The sequence below is a fragment of the Chelonia mydas genome, chromosome 9, assembly GCF_015237465.2.
Source record: "Chelonia mydas isolate rCheMyd1 chromosome 9, rCheMyd1.pri.v2, whole genome shotgun sequence".
NCBI classification, from domain to species: Eukaryota; Metazoa; Chordata; order Testudines; family Cheloniidae; genus Chelonia; species Chelonia mydas.
This window is the reverse complement of record NC_057855.1, coordinates 60,595,417-60,612,101: the sequence shown is the minus strand read 5'-3', so window position 1 is coordinate 60,612,101 and position 16,685 is coordinate 60,595,417. Positions and strand designations below refer to the sequence as shown.

The window sequence follows — 16,685 nt, the reverse complement described above, 5'->3', positions numbered from 1 at the left end:
TTGGAGAATTTTTTAAAGGAAGTATGTGATCTCCCCCTGCAAAGGGGTAGAATTCTCCTCACAACAAGAAGCACAGCTAGAATTGGCTTTGTATATTTGGGCTGCTGTAGTGGGCATGATTCTTATGAAATAAAACTCAGTGTACTCTATGTTTAGACTAACCAGTGCAGCTGTAATAAGAATACTAATGGGTGTGTTATGATGACTAATTACTAAGGCTGTGATTTAGTCACAGAGGTCACAGAACCCATGACTTCCAAAGACATCTGTGACTTCAGCCAGCGCCGGCTGGGAGCTGCAGGGTCCCCTGCCACGTGTGGAGGCACTGAACTGCGAGGTACCCCCGCAGCTCCCAGCCACCGCAAGTGGCAGGGGGGAACCCTGCAGCTCCCCACCGCTGCCGGCCACGATAGACAACAGGGGGGACCCAGAGGCAGGGGAAATCCCCACTGCTCCTGGCCGCTGAAGGTGGTAAGGTGGACCCCCACCACTCCCTTCCCCCAAGGGCAGCAGGGGGTCCCAGCGGCAGGGGGGAATCCCTGCCGCTTCCCGCCCCCGCTGGTGGCAAAAGGGACCCCCGTCGCTCCCCGCGGGACCCGCAGCAGGGGGAATCCCCGCTGCTCCCGGCTGCAACAAGTGGCAGGGGGGACCCCACGGGTGGCAGGGAGGATCCCCACTGCTCCCACTGCTGCCCTCAGGGGGATCCATGGAGCTCCAGGCTGCTGCAGGTGGCAGGGGGAACCCCGGCAGCTCCCAGCTGCAGCGGGGGGGGACCTTGGAGCTCCCTGCCTCCCTTCCCCCTCCAACCTCCTCAGCTGCCCAGGCTACCCATTTTGTCATGGGTATTTTTAGTAAAAGTCAAGGACAGGTCACAGGTTTCTGTGAATTTTTAATGATTGCCCGTGATCTGTCTGTGACTAATTACACAACACTTCCTGCTCTCTCTATTACTACTTACTCTGCAAAAAACACTGCATTTCCTGGATTCAATGCCCATATTTGTTTATGTTAAGAATAGAAAAAAATCTGAATCAAGATTAAGCATGAAAGGAAAACCAAATGCAAAAGGCACTAGTTTAAAATTTGGTCCTACGTCACCATGAGAAATTGATTTACTCTCCTATTTATGGAGCCTCTTTCTACAAAACAGGACTTTGAAAACATTATGTTACATCCTACCTTTGGTGAGTCAATCCTGAATGTTGCACCAAGGCACTGGGCTGCTGGGGACTTACCTTGACTGCACACAAAGGTGCAGAATGTTGGGCATTGCTACAGTAGAATAATTAACAGAATATATTTAAGAGAGAACAAATGAGGAGTTCATTCCCCTGTGCGTAAATGCTTCCTCCACGAAACACCAGAATTTTATGGAGATAAATGACATATATCTGTAAATTAACTGTATTTGTCCAGCCATGGTGATTATATTTTCTGGGGTCTTGCTGAATTTGCTGCACCCCCTCAAAACCAAAAAAATCTCCCAGTAATACATGAACAACACTCAGTGCAGAAATACTACTCACACTGAACTAGAATCCCTGAAAGAGCAAGCTTAAACTTCTCCTTAGCTTCCTCCATCTCTTTCTCATGGGCTGCTTTCTCGTTCATCAATCTGCGAATGTGGCTGTTAGCTGACTGGATCATGGAGTAGAAGTTGTTTGCACTCCGCCTGTTCACTTCCCCACGTTCTATCCAAGTCACCAAGGTCTGCACTGCTTCCAAGAACTTGGAATCGTCTGGGTCAAAACAGAAAATCTTTAGAACAGGCAAAATCTGCAGAGTCATTTCCAGTGGCTCAGCTGTTCAGCAGCCACCTTCCCAGCAGTCAGCACTGAACTATTTGCTTAGCCCTGGTCTACACAATGAGTTTAGGTCAAATTTAGCAGCGTTAGATCGATTTAACCCTGCACCCATCTACACAACGAAGCCATTTTTGTCAACTTAATGGGCTCTTAAAATCGATTTCTGTACTCCTCCCCAAGGAGGGAATTAGCACTGAAATCGACATCGCCGGGTAAAATTTGGGTTAGTGTGGACACAATTTGACAGTATTGGCCTCTGGGAGCTATCCCACAGTGCTCCATTGTGACCGCTCTGGACAGCTCTCTCAACTCAGATGCACTGGGCAGGTAGACAGGAAAAGCCCCACGAACTTTTGAATTTCATTTCCTGTTTGGCCAGTGTAGCAAGCTGATCAGCAAAGGTGACCATGCAGATCTCATCAGCAGAGGTGACCATGGAGTCCCAGAATCGCAAAAGAGCTCCAGCATGGACTGAACGGGAGGTACTGGATCTGATCGCTGTATGGGGAGAGGAATCCGTGCTATCAGAACTCCATTCGAAAAGACGAAATGCCAAAATATTTGAAAAAATCTCCAAGGGCATGAAGGACAGAGGCTATCACATGGACCCGCAGCAGTGCCGCATGCAACTTAAGGAACTCAGGCAAGCCTACCAAAAAACTCAAGAGGCAAACACCCACTCGGGGTCAGAGCCCCAGACATGCCACTTCTATGATGAGCTGCATGCCATTCTAGGAGGTACCCCTACAACTACCCCACACCTGTATGTGTACTCCTGCAAGGGAGTCTCACGCAACAGGGATGAGGATTTTGGGGACAAGGAAGATGATGAGGAGGGGGAGGTTGAAGATAGCGCACACCAGGCAAGCAGAGAAACCATTCTCCCCAACAGCCAGGAACTGTTTATCACCCTGGAGATAGTACCCTCCCAACCAGGGCTCCCAGACCTTGAAGGCAGAGAAGGCACCTCTGGTGAGTGTACCTTTGTAAATATAATGCACAGTTTAAAAGCAAGCGTGTTGTAATGATTAATTTGCCCTGAAGACTTGGGATGCATTTGCGGCCAGTACAGCTACTGGAAAAGTCTTTTAACATGTCTGGGGATGGAGCGGAAATCCTCCAGGGACATCACAATGAAGCTCTCCTGGAGGTAGTCCCAACGCCTTTGCAAAAGGTTTCTGGGGAAGGCAGCCTTATTGCGTCCTCCATGGTAGGACACTTTACCACGGCAGGTCAGTAGCACGTACTCTGGAATCATTGCATAAGAAAGCATGGTAGCATGTGGTCCCAGTGTTTGCTGGCGTTCAAGCAACATCCATTCTTTATCTCTCTGTGTTATCCTCAGAAGAGTGATATCATTCATGGTCACCTGGTTGAAATAGGGGAATTTTATTAAGGGGACATTCAGAGGTTGGCCGTTCCTGCTGGGCTGTTTGACTGTGGCTGAAAAGAAATCATCCCCGCTGTTAGAAACGCGGTGGGGGGAGGAGTGAAGTGATCATCCAAGAGAATTGGGGGTGTGGGGGGGGGGGGTTAGTTGGGTTTGTGCTGCACATTAACCCGAAAACACCAGTCCCTCCTTTTAAATGGCTAATGTGTCTTTTTCAATTTTAATTTCCCTTTTTTTCCTCCCACAGCTGCAAATGTTTCAACGCTGCGACTAGCATCTCCGTCCCAGAGGCTAGCACAGATAAGAAGGCAAAAAAAAACGCACTCACGATGAAATGTCCTCTGAGCTCATGCTGTCCACCCAAACTGAAAGGGCCCAGCAGAATGTGTGGAGGCAGACAATGGCAGAGTCCAGGAAAGCACAAAATGAACGCGAGGACAGGAGGGACACACGAGAGGAGAAGTGGCGGGAGCAACAGGAGAGGTTGCAGGATCAAGAGGAAAGGTGGCGGCAGCATGATGAAAGGAGGCAGGATGCAATGCTGAGGCTACTGGAGGGTCAAACTGATATGCTCCGGCATATGGTTGAGGTGCAGGAAAGGCACAGATCGCCACTGCAGTCCGTGTAACCAACCGCCCTCCTCCCCAAGTTCCAAAGCCTCCTCACCCAGATGCCCAAGAACACAGGGGAGGGGGCTCCGGGCACCCAACCACTCCACCCCAGAAGACTGCCAAGCAACAGAAGGCTGGCATTCAATAGGTTCTGAAGTGCAGTGTGGCCTTGTCCTTCCCTCCTCCCCTACCCCACCCGGTGCTTTCCTCCTCCCAGGCTACCTTGGCAGTTATCCCCCTATTTGTGTGACAAATTAATAAAGAATACATGAATTTGAAACAACGCCTTTATTGCCTCTGCAAGCGATGATCGGAGGAGGGAGGGGAGGGTGCTTAGCTTACAGGAAAGTAGAGTGAACCAAGGGGGCGGGTTTTCATCAAAGAGAAACAAACAGAACTGTCACACCGTAGTCTGCTCAGCCATGAAACTGGTTTTCAAAGCTTCTCTGATGCGCAGCACGCCCTGCTGTGCTCTTGTAACGGCCCTGGTGTCTGGTTGCAGATAATCAGCGGCCAGGTGATTTGCCTCAACCTCCCACCCCGCCATAAACGTCTCCCCCTTACTCTCACAGATATTGTGGAGCGCACAGCAAGCAGTAATAACAATGGGAATATTGGTTTCGCTGAGGTCTAAGCGAGTCAGTAAACTATGCCAGTGCGCTTTTAAACGTCCAAATGCACATTTTACCACCATTCTGCACTTGCTCAGCCTATAGTTGAACAGCTCCTGACTAGTGTCCAGGGTGCCTGTGTACGGCTTCATGAGCCATGGCATTCGGGGTAGGCTGGGTCCCCAAGGATAACTATAGACATTTCAACATCCCCAACAGTCATTTTCTGGTCTGGAAAGTAAGTCCCTTGCTGCAGCTGTTCATACAGACCAGAGTTCCTGAAGATGCAAGCGTCATGTACCTTTCCCAGCCATCCTATGTTGATTTTGGTGAAATGTCCCTGGTGATCCACCAGTGCTTGCAGCACCATTGAAAAGTACCCCTTTCCGTTTATGTACTGGCTGCCTTGGTGCTCTGGTCCCAAGATGGGGATATGCGTTCCGTCTATCACTCCACCACAGTTAGGGAATCCCATTGCAGCAAAGCCATCCACTATGACCTGCACATTTCCCAGAGTCACTACCCTTGATAGCAGCAGCTCAGTAATTGCATTGGCTACTTGGATCACAGCGGCCCCCACAGTAGATTTGCCCACTCCAAATTGATTCCCGACTGACAGGTAGCTGTCTGGCGTTGCAAGCTTCCACAGGGCTATCACCACTTGCTTGTGAACTGTGAGGGCTGCTTTCATCTTGGTATTCTTGCGCTTTAGGGCAGGGGAAAGCAAGTCACAAAGTTCCATGAAAGTGTCCTTATGCATGCGAAAGTTTCGCAGCCACTTGGAATCATCCCAGACCTGCAACACTATGCGGTCCCAGCAGTTTGTGCTTGTTTCCCGGGCCCAGAATCAGCGTTCCATGGCATGAGCCTGCCCCATTGCCACCAGGATGGCCAAACTGCCGGGGCCCGTGCTTTGAGAGAAGTCTGTGTCCATGTCCTCATCACTCTCATCACCGTGCTGCCATTGCCTCCTCGCCTGTTTTTGCAGGTTCTGGTTGTGCATATACTGCATGATAATGTGCGAAGTGTTTACAATGCTCATAATTGCCGCGGTGATCTGAGCGGGCTCCATGCTTGCAGTGGTATGGTGTCTGCAGGAGAGCAGAGTTGCAGGGGAAGTGGTGGTTGGATGACCAGTTTTGCAGACCTACTGCACCATCTGCTGCCAGGACACAACAGCTGAGTGGGCTGCAAGCTTGCCGTTTTATGGCGAGACAAGAGCAGCCGAGCAGAGTTGCAGCGGAAGCGGCCCTGCGAGACCACCAGGAGAGCAGAGTGGCAGCAGAAGCGGTGGATGACGACGGTCATATAGAGGACCTGCGAGGTGGATTCATAGCATCAGGAGAGCAGAGTGGCAGTGGAAGCGGTGGTTCGATGACGACGGTTAGCTGTCTTACTGCACCATCTGCTGAAAGCAGTGTGGCGCCTGCACAGAAAAAAAGCGCGAAACAATTGTCTGCCATTGCTTTCACAGAGGGAGGGGCGACTGACGACATACCCAAAACCACCTGCGACAATGTTTTTGCCTCATCAGGCATTGGGAGCTTAACCCAGAATTCCAATGGGCGGTGGAGACTGCGGGAACTGTGGGATAGCTATCCACAGTGCAACGCTCCGAAAGTCGACACTAGCCTCAGTACTGTGGACGCACTCCACCGACTTAATGCGCTTCGTGGGGACACACACAATCCACTGTATAATATCGCTTTCTAAAAAATCAACTTCTATAAATTCGACCTAATTTCGTAGTGTAGACATACCCCTAGTCTAGCCGGATTAGATTCCTCAAAACACAACATGGTCAGCTTTCAGTCAAGTACCAAATACACAGGGGCTGCCAGAACAGCAATTTATGGAAAGCATGCTTTGCAAAGATTATCTTAGAGGTTTTGTGGTTTCGCTGTATTTGATGATAATTTATGAATCTGGCTAGCTACTAGATTTTTGTAAATATTCTCCAATCATGACCATATTTTAGAGGGCAACTGCATTACATTAGGCCTCGGGCCTAACCTGTCTTAAGATTGTTATCTGAATTGTCCTCAGAATCATACATCGTTTTGCAGCCGAGAAACCCAGAAGAAAAAGCAGCTGCTGCAATACAATGCAGAGGAAGGCAAGGCCCCCAGCTAGCTCACACCCACTGCGCTGGAGCAGAGCTGGATTAAGTGCAGCTCTACTGAAGAGACAATATAAAGGCACGGATCAAACCCTGAAATACCTATCCAGTTTTAGTCACCCTTTGCCCTGGCAAAATGCCCATTGACTCAAAGACAGCTTGCCTGAGTAAAGGCATGAAGATTTAGCTTAATGTTTACTTCATGGAAAATTAGTTTAGCAAGGAATGTCACTTTCAGGCTATTATAAAACAACAACAAATGTTACAATCAACCAACTCTGGTGAGTGGTTGACTTGGGGGACTGGCAAAAGGCTGGCTGAGGAGCAGGTGAGTGGCTGGCTCAGGGATGGGCAGCAGGGTGTCCCTGGCTCAGGGGACTGGTGAACGGCTGACCCAGGAATTGGTGAGTGACTGGCTCAAGGGCAAGGTGCTGGGGAGTGCCTGGCTCAGGAGACCGGTGAATGGTTAGTTCAGGGGGACGCTTGGCCACAAAAGCTGTTTACCTCTAGGTCACTGGGTCATATCTGCCTCAGGTAACAGTAACTGAGAGGACTTGCCAGATGAAGGCTATTGTCTAGCCTTTGTGAAAGGGGTTGCTGTTCTCAGCCTATGTCACACCTCTAGCTGTTGGGTGGAGGAACTGGCTCTTGCTAGGCAGCAGGGGTTCCATGCTGACCAGCTGGGAAACTGCAGCCCAAATTTTCAAAGGTCTCTAGTGATGTTAGGTGCCCAACATGAGACACCTGAAAGCAGGTGATTTTCAGGAAGTGCTGAGCACACTCACCCCCTCAGATTCAGGCCCGTTTAAGGAGTCGCAAGTTGGGCACACAATGCCACTAGATTTTGAAAATCTGGGCCTGTGTAATGTATATGCCCTATGTAGATTTATGCCACACAAAACCAGATCACTTAACTTTGTTGTAAATGTGTCTTTTCATAGCAGAGAGTTTACTACTCTAAGTCAGTTAGCCTACCCCCAAGACCACAAACGTAGCTGTTAATGTCTTGATGCCTTTGCTGCTCCTCCCACATTAGCCTGGAAAGTGTCACCACCTCAGCTGAAAAATGTCCTGGCTTTAACCCCTAAATAACCACAAACATGTTCAATTCTACCTAGAGAAGGTTGTCTCAGAAACTTCTAGTCCCTTGTTCTTGGTGACATAAGTGATGGACCAAATATCCAATTTCCTGAATGACTTTGTCCACCCAAGATAAACTTGATGGCCCTGCTAACATCCAAATAGTGCCATCTCTATCTCCTGAGGATGAGAGGGCTCAGGACAGAATGAAGTCCTGATTGAGCTGATGAGGAGAATGGATTTTAGGTAGGAAATCTGAGTATTGCTTTTGAGGGAAAGCTGCAGAAAAGCCTCTTGACAGACAGTGCATTTAACTTGCTAATCCTTCAAGCAGATGTGATTGGCAGTAAGCAGGCAACTTTGATAGAGATGAAATATCATGAGTTAACCATCAGCTGAAAGGGCTGCTCTGTGAAGTGTTCCATAACAAGGTTCAGCTTCCAGCTAGTACAGGAGCTTTAACAGAAAGCAAATTTTTGCCACTGCTTTAAGAAACCTGCAGATGTGTAGGAGAGAAGCCAGACTGCCTTTGTCAGATGACATTGTGAGAGAACCCAAAGCCATTGCCAAGGCTTAGCTTTTTAATGGAGTCACCACACAACACCCAGAGCTCCGTGTTGTGCACTCCAGAATCTGCAGATCTTCCAGAGATCTGAGTATTTATGCTCTGCATATGGAGTACTTCCAGGAGTTGGAGAGTCATCCTGGCCAGAGAGCATCCTGGCAGAGGCCAGCTGCTGATCAGAGTATCTGAGCTTCCAGGGGTTCAGCCCCTCATGTTCAACGCCATCAGCTGGAATTTTTCTGGATCTTGGCACCTTATAGGAATCTGCATCAGCAGATCTTCGTGATAGATAACTGCTAGGAAGGGCACCAGGCCATCTCTTCGAGGCAGGATAAACAACGCCTGTGAGATGTAATGGGCTGGAACTAGATCCACAGATTCATCTCATGTACAGGCCACCAAACAGCCATTAGATGAGAAGAGGAGGTTACTTATCTGTAAGTGGAGGTTCTTCGAGATGCATGGTCCCAATCTGTATTCCACTGCACTATGCATCCAGAGCTGTAGATTTTGGAAGTAGTAGTGTCTGTTGGTCTGCCCTTGATTCGCCTCATGGTTTAATCTAAGGTGATAACAGACAGGTCAGATGGACACTCTCCAGTTCCTTCGCCGCTGCAAATCCAACAGATCCACAGCAGAGGGGAAGGAGGGCAGCAAGTGGAATACAGATAGGGCCACACATCTCGAAGAACCTCCACTTACAGGTAAGTAACCGCCTCTTCTTCTTTGAGTAATGGTCCCTATTGTATTCCACTGAGGGTGATTAACAAGCATAATTCGGAAGAGTGGAGTGGAGGGCAGCTGTGCTGAATGAGGCATCTGTTGCAAAGTTCTGAACCAAGCCGTAATGTGTAGCAAAGGTATGTACCAAACTCCATGTGGATGCCTGGGCTCTCGTGGAATGGGCCCTCACGCCAAGGGTTGGAGATGGTCCTGACAACTGATAGTATAGCGTAATGCAGTGGTTCTCAACCATGGGTACCCCGGGGGGTACGCAGAGATCTTCCAGGGGGTACATCAACTCATCTTGATATTTGCCTAGTTTTAGAACAGATGTGACGGGGCAAGGCCAGATGGCTATAGAAAAGTAGTGGGAGATAGATATATTAGCTCCAGGCTAAACAAATCCCTGGTACCAGGTTAAGTGAAATGGAAGCTGCTCCAGGTCAATTAAGATACCTGGGGCCAATTAAGAACTTTCCAGAAGGCAGGGAGAATGCTATGTAGATTGGGACACCTGAAGCCAATCAGGGGCTGGCTGAAACTAGGTAAGCCTCCCAGTTAGTCAGGTGGGTGTGCATGTCAGGAACTGTGGGAGGAAGTTGTGCTGTTGGAGAGGCTGAGTAGTACACACCATATCAGGCACAAGGAAGGAGGCCCTGAGGTAAGGGTGAAGTGGAGCTTGAGGAAGTGAGGGCTGCTGTGGGGGAAGTAGCCCAGGGAATTGTACATGTCATGTTTCTAAAAGGTCAGCTACCATAGCTGATACTATTAGGGTCCCTGGGCTGGAGCCTGGAGTAGCGGGTGGGCCCGGGCTCCCACCCACCACCTTTGCCCCCAATTAATCACTGAGACTGGGAGACAACAGAGACTGTGCAAGGAAGGATAACTTCTCCTCACCTCCCTCGCTGGCTTATGATGAAAATGCCTCAGTAGACTGTGACCCTTGTCTCTAGAGAAAGAAGGGTTACGTGGAGGGTCACAGCGAGCCTCTGAGGCTAGCGAAATCTGCCAGGAAACGTGGGACCCATGGAGGCAAGGTCAGAGCTTTGTCACACAGACTACAAAAAAAGCACTAGCGAAGTCAGTACAAACTAAAATTTCATACAGACGACTTGTTTATACTGCTCTATATACTATACGCTGAAAAGGAAATACAATATTTATATTCCAATTGATTTATTTTATAATTATATGGTAAAAATGAAAAAGTTCTTATTACAAAATCAGAAATAAAAATGCAAAAGTGTCACAGCACATTATTGATTTTTGTGTCCCCTTGTTTGTTGATGTAATAAACGGTGGTAGTGTTGTCTGACATGATGAGAACGCGATGGGAGTGGGTGAATGGGAGAAAAGCTTGACATGCTCTCTATACTGCCCAGAGTTCCAGAATGTTGATATACATCCAGGATTCCTCAGGGGCCCATGTGCCTTGCATCATGTGGTCTCCCATATGTGTTCCCCTTACTCTGAGGGATGTGTGTGTGATGATTGTCCTGTCCTGGGAGGAAGGGAATCCTCACACAGGTATGTCACGGGTCCGTCCAGCACAAGAGGGAAGAGAGCACCTCAAGTGGGGACTGTCATCAGAAGGTCCCTAGTGCTGCATGGGCGAGTAAACTCCCTGGAGACAAATCTGGAGGCAACAAAGGTGGAGGCAAGCGAAGGCGGTGACATACATGCGGGCTGCCAGTTGGCCAAGGAGGGATAGGCAAGTTCTGACCAGGACAGATGGACTGTTGACTGCTGGGGTCATGAGTTCTTGCAGAGTCTGGAATCTGTCCTTTTGTAGGTAAGCTCGTGCTGAAACTGAATTGATGGAGGCCTCTCTGAAAACTCGGGACTGTGCGGGAACCAAAGTTGATTTTTCGACACTGACTCTGACTTCTAGGGAGGAAAGGAGTCTGAGCAACATGGAGGTCGAGATCCAAACTTCATCTCTGGATTGCACTGCTAGGAACCAGTCATCAAGACAGGGGAATACAAGGACCCCATAACGCAAAAATCCCTCTATACAAAACGGCAGGCTCCCCTTCACTGCCCTGACTGTGCCACTCCTCCAGTGGCTAGTAGCGGACCTATTTATCACTAGCAATGGTGGCCTGCTCACTCCCTCACCATATTGCTCTTCCCCTGAACTGCTTCCTACATCTTCCTACTTCTCAGCTCTGCTTCTTGCTCGTCCCTCCTCCCCCTCATGTTTACCAGCCCAACCTCCCTCCTCCCAGACAGTAACTTCAGGCTGTCTGGCACTGTAGACCCAAACACAGCTCCCTTCTCTCAGGGAGTGACTGCAGACTATTTTCACTGCAGCCCTTTTCTGCTGCCAACTTCCTGGTTTTATACCAGCCCCTCCTGTTCCCCCAGCTGGAGTCCATCTTCTCTCAGTTCTTCCAGGCCTTGGCTCTTCCCCAGATGCAGCCTATCAGGCTAATTATTCTACTTTATCAGTCCTGCCTTGTGACGGGTAAACACCACATTACAGGGTACCAGGTGGTGGTATTAGTCAGTCTAGTAAAGGAAGCCACTGAAATCTGGGTGTGTTTCATTTCTTCTTATTTGCTATGAAAAACAATCAGTCTGCAGAAATACATACCTTTCAGCTTTTCAGCGACAATGCTGCACTCGTGGTCAGAGTAGTGGACAACAGGGGGTGGAGAAGGAGGACAGAATCTCTCCTCCTCCATTCTTCTGCGATGGCGCTCCTCTCGTGCCAGCATCCGCTGTTTACACTCCCACTCATACAGATCATCCCGAGCCTGAGCAAAGTCCACATGGAGGCGTCCGGTATCCTTTTTGTCGGTGCTGGAGCCTAGCCTGATACGATAACCTAATCGTCACAACAAAAAATTCAAAGACAGCTTGTACAATAACTAACCCATATGGTGATAGTGCCTCTAGCTCAGAGGTGGGTAAACGATGGCCTGCGGGCCATATCCAGGGCTGCGAGCTCCTGCCACTCTGAGTGGCATGGTAAGGGGGTGGCGGCGATGCGCATGCACAGCAGTGTGGGGGTTGGGTTGGGGGTCCTGGGGGGCAGTCAGGGGACAGGGAGCGATTAGGGGCAGGGGGTCCTGGGGCCCAGTTAGGGGACAGGGGGGTTGGATAGGGAGCAGGTTCTGGGGCGGTCAGGGGTCAGGGAACAGGGAGGGTTGGATAGGGCATGGGAGTCCCGGGGGGCCTGTCAGGGGGCGGGGGTGTGCATAGGTCGGGGAAGTCAGGGGACAGCGGGGGTTTGGATAGGGGGTGGGATCCCGGGGGGCGGTTTGGGGCAGGGGTCCCAGGAGGGGGGGGGCAGGGGACAAGGAGCAGGGGTGGTTGGAGGGGTTGGGGGTTCTGAGGGGGACAGTCGGGGGCGGGAAGTGGGAGGGGACAAATAGGGGGCAGGGGCCAGGCTGTTTGGGGGGCACAGCCTTCCCTACCCAGCCCCCCAATACAGTTTCACACCCCGATGTGGCCCTCAGGCCAAAAAGTTTGCCCACCCCACTCTAGCTCATACAGCACAACAGAGACTGCCTATTGGTTCCACAAAGCTACCCAATCAACCGGTAACAGTGATTACAGTGTAGGGCACACAAGTGTAGAGCGTCTCCTGCCAGAAAGAAACAGAGACAGCAGCTAGGGAGTTAAGAGCAATCGTCACATGTTTGATGCTGTCAACTTCACATCAACTGGCTCCATCTGCTAGGCAGAATTCAACATCCACCTTTCCCTGTCTGGGCTCGTGTACATGCCGTATCCAAAGCAATGAGCATTAGACCGAAACACACCCATTTGTGCATGGGACTCAGCTTGCATGGAGGAGCATTCAGAAACTACCTTGGGTCCTTCACACATCCTTCTAATATTCTGCACAAATAACTAGAGCCTCGCAACCTGACAGGACCTGACAACAAGTGCTGGGTTTGAGTCGGGTGTGAAAACAGCCTGACACAGTCAGCATTGGGGCTGGTTGAGTGGTCTCTGATCACCTGCTCCTGCCCGTGGGATCTGCGCAGCTACCACTGCTAACTCATTAAGCTGCGTATGCTGCAGAGGAAGCATGCCAAAGAGTTGCAGAGCCTCTCACTCCACAGCACACAGACCGCGGTGAGGTAGCAGCAGCCTGAAGGACTATGGCATGCAATCCCAGCCACCATGCTGGCGCCATAGGAAGGAGGCAGCTGGAGATGGATCGTAGGCATGAAGTGTGCGGAGCAGGACGCCCCACCAGGCTGAGCCCCTAGAACAAGGCAATGGTGGCAGCGCTGACACAAGTTTGGGTGGAAGTATCGGGGTTGGGTCAGATCTGAAAATGACTCAGCACTCTCGGGTCAGGTTTGGATTAGCTGTGCTCATACCTCTCATGTGTCCTGCACTGTGTGGGAAATCCTGCATCAGGCGCTTATTTTTAAGGTTGCCCTGAACTGTCATTGCAAAGTCCCAGGAATAAAAAATGGTTACCTATCTTTCGTAACTGTTGTTCTTCGAAATGCGTTGCTCGTGTCCATTCCAATAGGTGTGTGCATGCACTACATGCATGATCATCGGAAGGTTTTTCCCCTAGCAGTACCCATCGGGTCGGCTGTGGAGACCTCTGGAGTGGCGCCTTTACGGCAGTGTATATAGGTCCCTGTCGACCCACCTCCTGCTCAGTTCCTTCTTGCCGGAATACTCCGACAGAGGGGAGGCGGGCGGGATTTGGAATGGACATGAGCAACACATCTCAAAGAACAACAGTTACAAAAGGTAGGTAACCATTTTTTCTTCCTTGAGTGATTGTTTGTATGCATTCCAATAGGTGACTTCCAAGCAGTTTCCCTGGGGGAGGGATCGGAGTTTACCTGGTTGCTGAGTGCAGGACTGCCCTGCCAAAGGCTGCAGCATCCCTCGCCTGCTGGGTAATGGCGTAGTGTGACGTGAAGGTGTGGATGGAAGACCACGTTGCTGCCATTCATATGTCCTGGATGGGGACCTGCGCCAGGAATGCTGCGGACAACACTTGCGCTCCCATGGAGTGCACCGTAGGCTAAGGGGCTGGAATTTTTGCCAGGTCATAGCAAGTCCTGATACAGGACGTGATCCATGATGAAATACGCTGGACAAGATCGGAAGCCCCCTCATCCTTTCTGCGATTGCAGTAAAGAGCTGTGGTGACTTACAAAATGGCTTTGTGTGCTCAGTGTAGAATGCTAGGGCAAGCCTAACGTCCAGGGAATGGAACATGTGCTCCCTACCACTGGCATGCGATTTAGGGAAGAACATAGGTAAAAATATGTCTTGGTTCACATACACAGAAATGCAGGGTGAGGGCGTAGCTGCACCTTGTCTTTATAAAAGACCATATAGGGTGGTTTGGAAGTCAGCGCTCTGAGCTTGGATATCCTTCTGGCCGAGGTTATGGCCACCAGAAAGGCCACCTTCCAGGAGAGGTAAGACAGAGGGCAGGTTGCCACGGGTTTGAACGGGGACCCCATGAGTGCGGACAGGACAAGGTTGAGGTCCCAGTGGGGAACGGGCCATTGTACCTGGGGATAAAGTCTGTCTAAGCCCCTGAGAAACCTGCCCACCATGAGATTACCGAACACTGACCCACCCGCTGCCCCTGGGTGAAAGGCCGAAATAGCAGCAAGGTGTACCCTTAGAGATGATATTGCTAACCCCCTACTGCTTAAGGTATAACAGGTAGTCCAAAATAAGGGGAATTGGAGGTAGTTGCGGTTCGGTTCCTTTTTGCAGAGACCAAATGGAAAAAGGTTTCCAATTTGCCAGGTACGTGGCACAAGTGGAGGGTTTCCTCCTTCCCAGCAGGACTCCCGCACTGGGTCCGAACACTGAAGTTCAAGAGGGTTCAGCCATGGAGTTTCCAAGCCATGAGGTGGAGGGACTCCAGACTGGGGTGTTGCAGACAGCCATGGTCTTGTGTGATTAGGGTCAGGGGCACAGGAAGCGCCACTGGTCTGTCCACTGAGAGGTTCAACAGCATGGTGAACCAGTGCTGGCGGGGCCACGCTGGCGCTATGAGGATCAAGGAAGCACCGTCCCGGTGAGTCTTGAGGAGGACTTTGTGTATGAGAGGGAAGGGTGGGAAAGCATACAGCAGGTGACTCGCCCATGAAAGGTGAAAGGCGTCCGCGATGGAGCCTGGGCTGTGCTTCAGAAATGAGCAGAATCGCTGGCACTTCCTGTTGTTCTGTGTCGCAAACTGATCTACGTGGGGAAAAGGCCCATCTCTGGAAAATTGAGTGTGCGATGTCTGGCCTGAGGGACCGTTCATGACCATGAAACGAGCAGCTGAGGCGGTCAGCTAGCTCGTTTTGCACTCCTGGAAAGTGCGACACCTCTAGGTGCATTGCGTGGGCGATGCAAAAATCCCACAGCTTGAGGGCTTCCTGGCACAGAGGAGAGGAGCGAGCACCACCCTGTTTGTTTGTCAGCACTGACACACATGTGCCCTGCAGGCAGGCCTCGAACGCTTGGCATGCCAGATGAACTGTCCTCAGCTCCCTTACATTAATATGCAGCAATAGTTCTGTGTGGGACCATAGGCCTTGGGTTCTGATATTGCCCAGGTACGCTTCCCATTCGAGCGCTGAGGCGTCCCTGTCTAGGGATAGTGTAGGATGGGGTTTAGCAGAGGGTACTCCCGCACAAAATTGTGGTTGCGGCCACTAGAGGAGGGACTCGAGGATGCAAGGGGGGAGGGTAACTATCACATCCAGCCGGTCCCTGCCCAGCCTGTCCACCCATGCCAGCCACACTTGGAGGGGCCGAAGGTGTAACCTGGCGCGCTGGACCACATATGTGCAGGCTGCCAAATGCCCCAACAGTTTCATGCCATTTCTGGCCGTGGTTGTGGGAAATCGGCGAAGGTTTTCAATAATGTCCATGAGTGCTTGGAAGTATAACTCCGGCAGGAACGCCCTTGCCTGTGTGGACTCCAAGAGAGCCCCTATGAATTCTATTCTCTGCGTTGGGGCCAGTGTGGATTTGGAAACGTTCAGTATGAGGCCCAGCCTGTGGAATGTGGCCCGGGCCAGGGACACATGCTGTGCGGCCCATGCTTGGCACTCGGCCTTGATGAGCCAGGCGTCTAGGTACGGGAATACTTGCTCCTGAAGTCTGCGAAGGAAGGCTGCCACGACCGCCATACACTTGGTGAATACCCGGGGGGCCACCGAGAGCCTGAACAGGAGCACCCTGAACCGATAGTGCTGGCCACTGACCACGAATCTCAGGAATCGTCTGTGGGATGGGATAATGGATATATGGAAGTACGCATCTTTCAAATTGAGGGCAGTGTACCAGTCCCGCGGATCCAGGGAAGAAATGATGGTGGCCAGAGAGATCAAGCGAAACTCTCAGGGAGTCCATCAGCACCAGACTCGACGGGCCTCCCGTTGAGGCCAGAGTCAACAGTGCCAGAGTCTTGAGGCCCAGACCGTGCGTGTCCGGCGGGGGATGGTCCCTGCTGGAGTCCCCTCATGGCTTCTTGATGGGGAAACAATCCCTGTCCGCCTTCTTTTTCTTATGCGGCACCAGGGACTGCAAACGGTGCCACCTGGTGGCACTGGCCTTACGGGTTGGGGAGCGGCGCCGGTGCTCCTGGGACGAGTCCTTCTTCAGTGCTGGGACATCCTGCACTGAGGCCGGGGTGCTGCGCACCAATGATGCCGATGACACTTCCGGTGCCAGCTGCGGGCGGAGGGCCAACTCCATCAGGTGGAGCTTCAAATGATAGTCCCGCTCTCTCTTAGTCCTGGGTCTGAAGTTCCTGCAACTTGGGCACTTATCTGTCTGAT

At 51.0% G+C, this 16,685-nt stretch overlaps 1 protein-coding gene across 11 annotated transcripts in view; it reads right to left on the bottom strand.

Moving 5' to 3' along the window:
- Positions 1-16,685, bottom strand: part of ENOX2 (ecto-NOX disulfide-thiol exchanger 2) — a 130,938-nt gene that overhangs the window by 40,191 nt on the left and 74,062 nt on the right. For 10 of the 11 annotated variants that reach the window (XM_037908171.2, XM_043522022.1, XM_043522023.1 and 7 more), the window contains 2 exons: positions 11,501-11,734; positions 1,527-1,739 (listed from right to left, as the gene is read on the bottom strand). In XM_037908171.2, coding sequence (XP_037764099.1) covers positions 1,527-1,739; positions 11,501-11,734 — 447 coding nt within the window. The remainder of the gene's footprint in view (positions 1-1,526; positions 1,740-11,500; positions 11,735-16,685) is intronic. The other variant, XM_037908177.2, reaches the window with a different exon arrangement.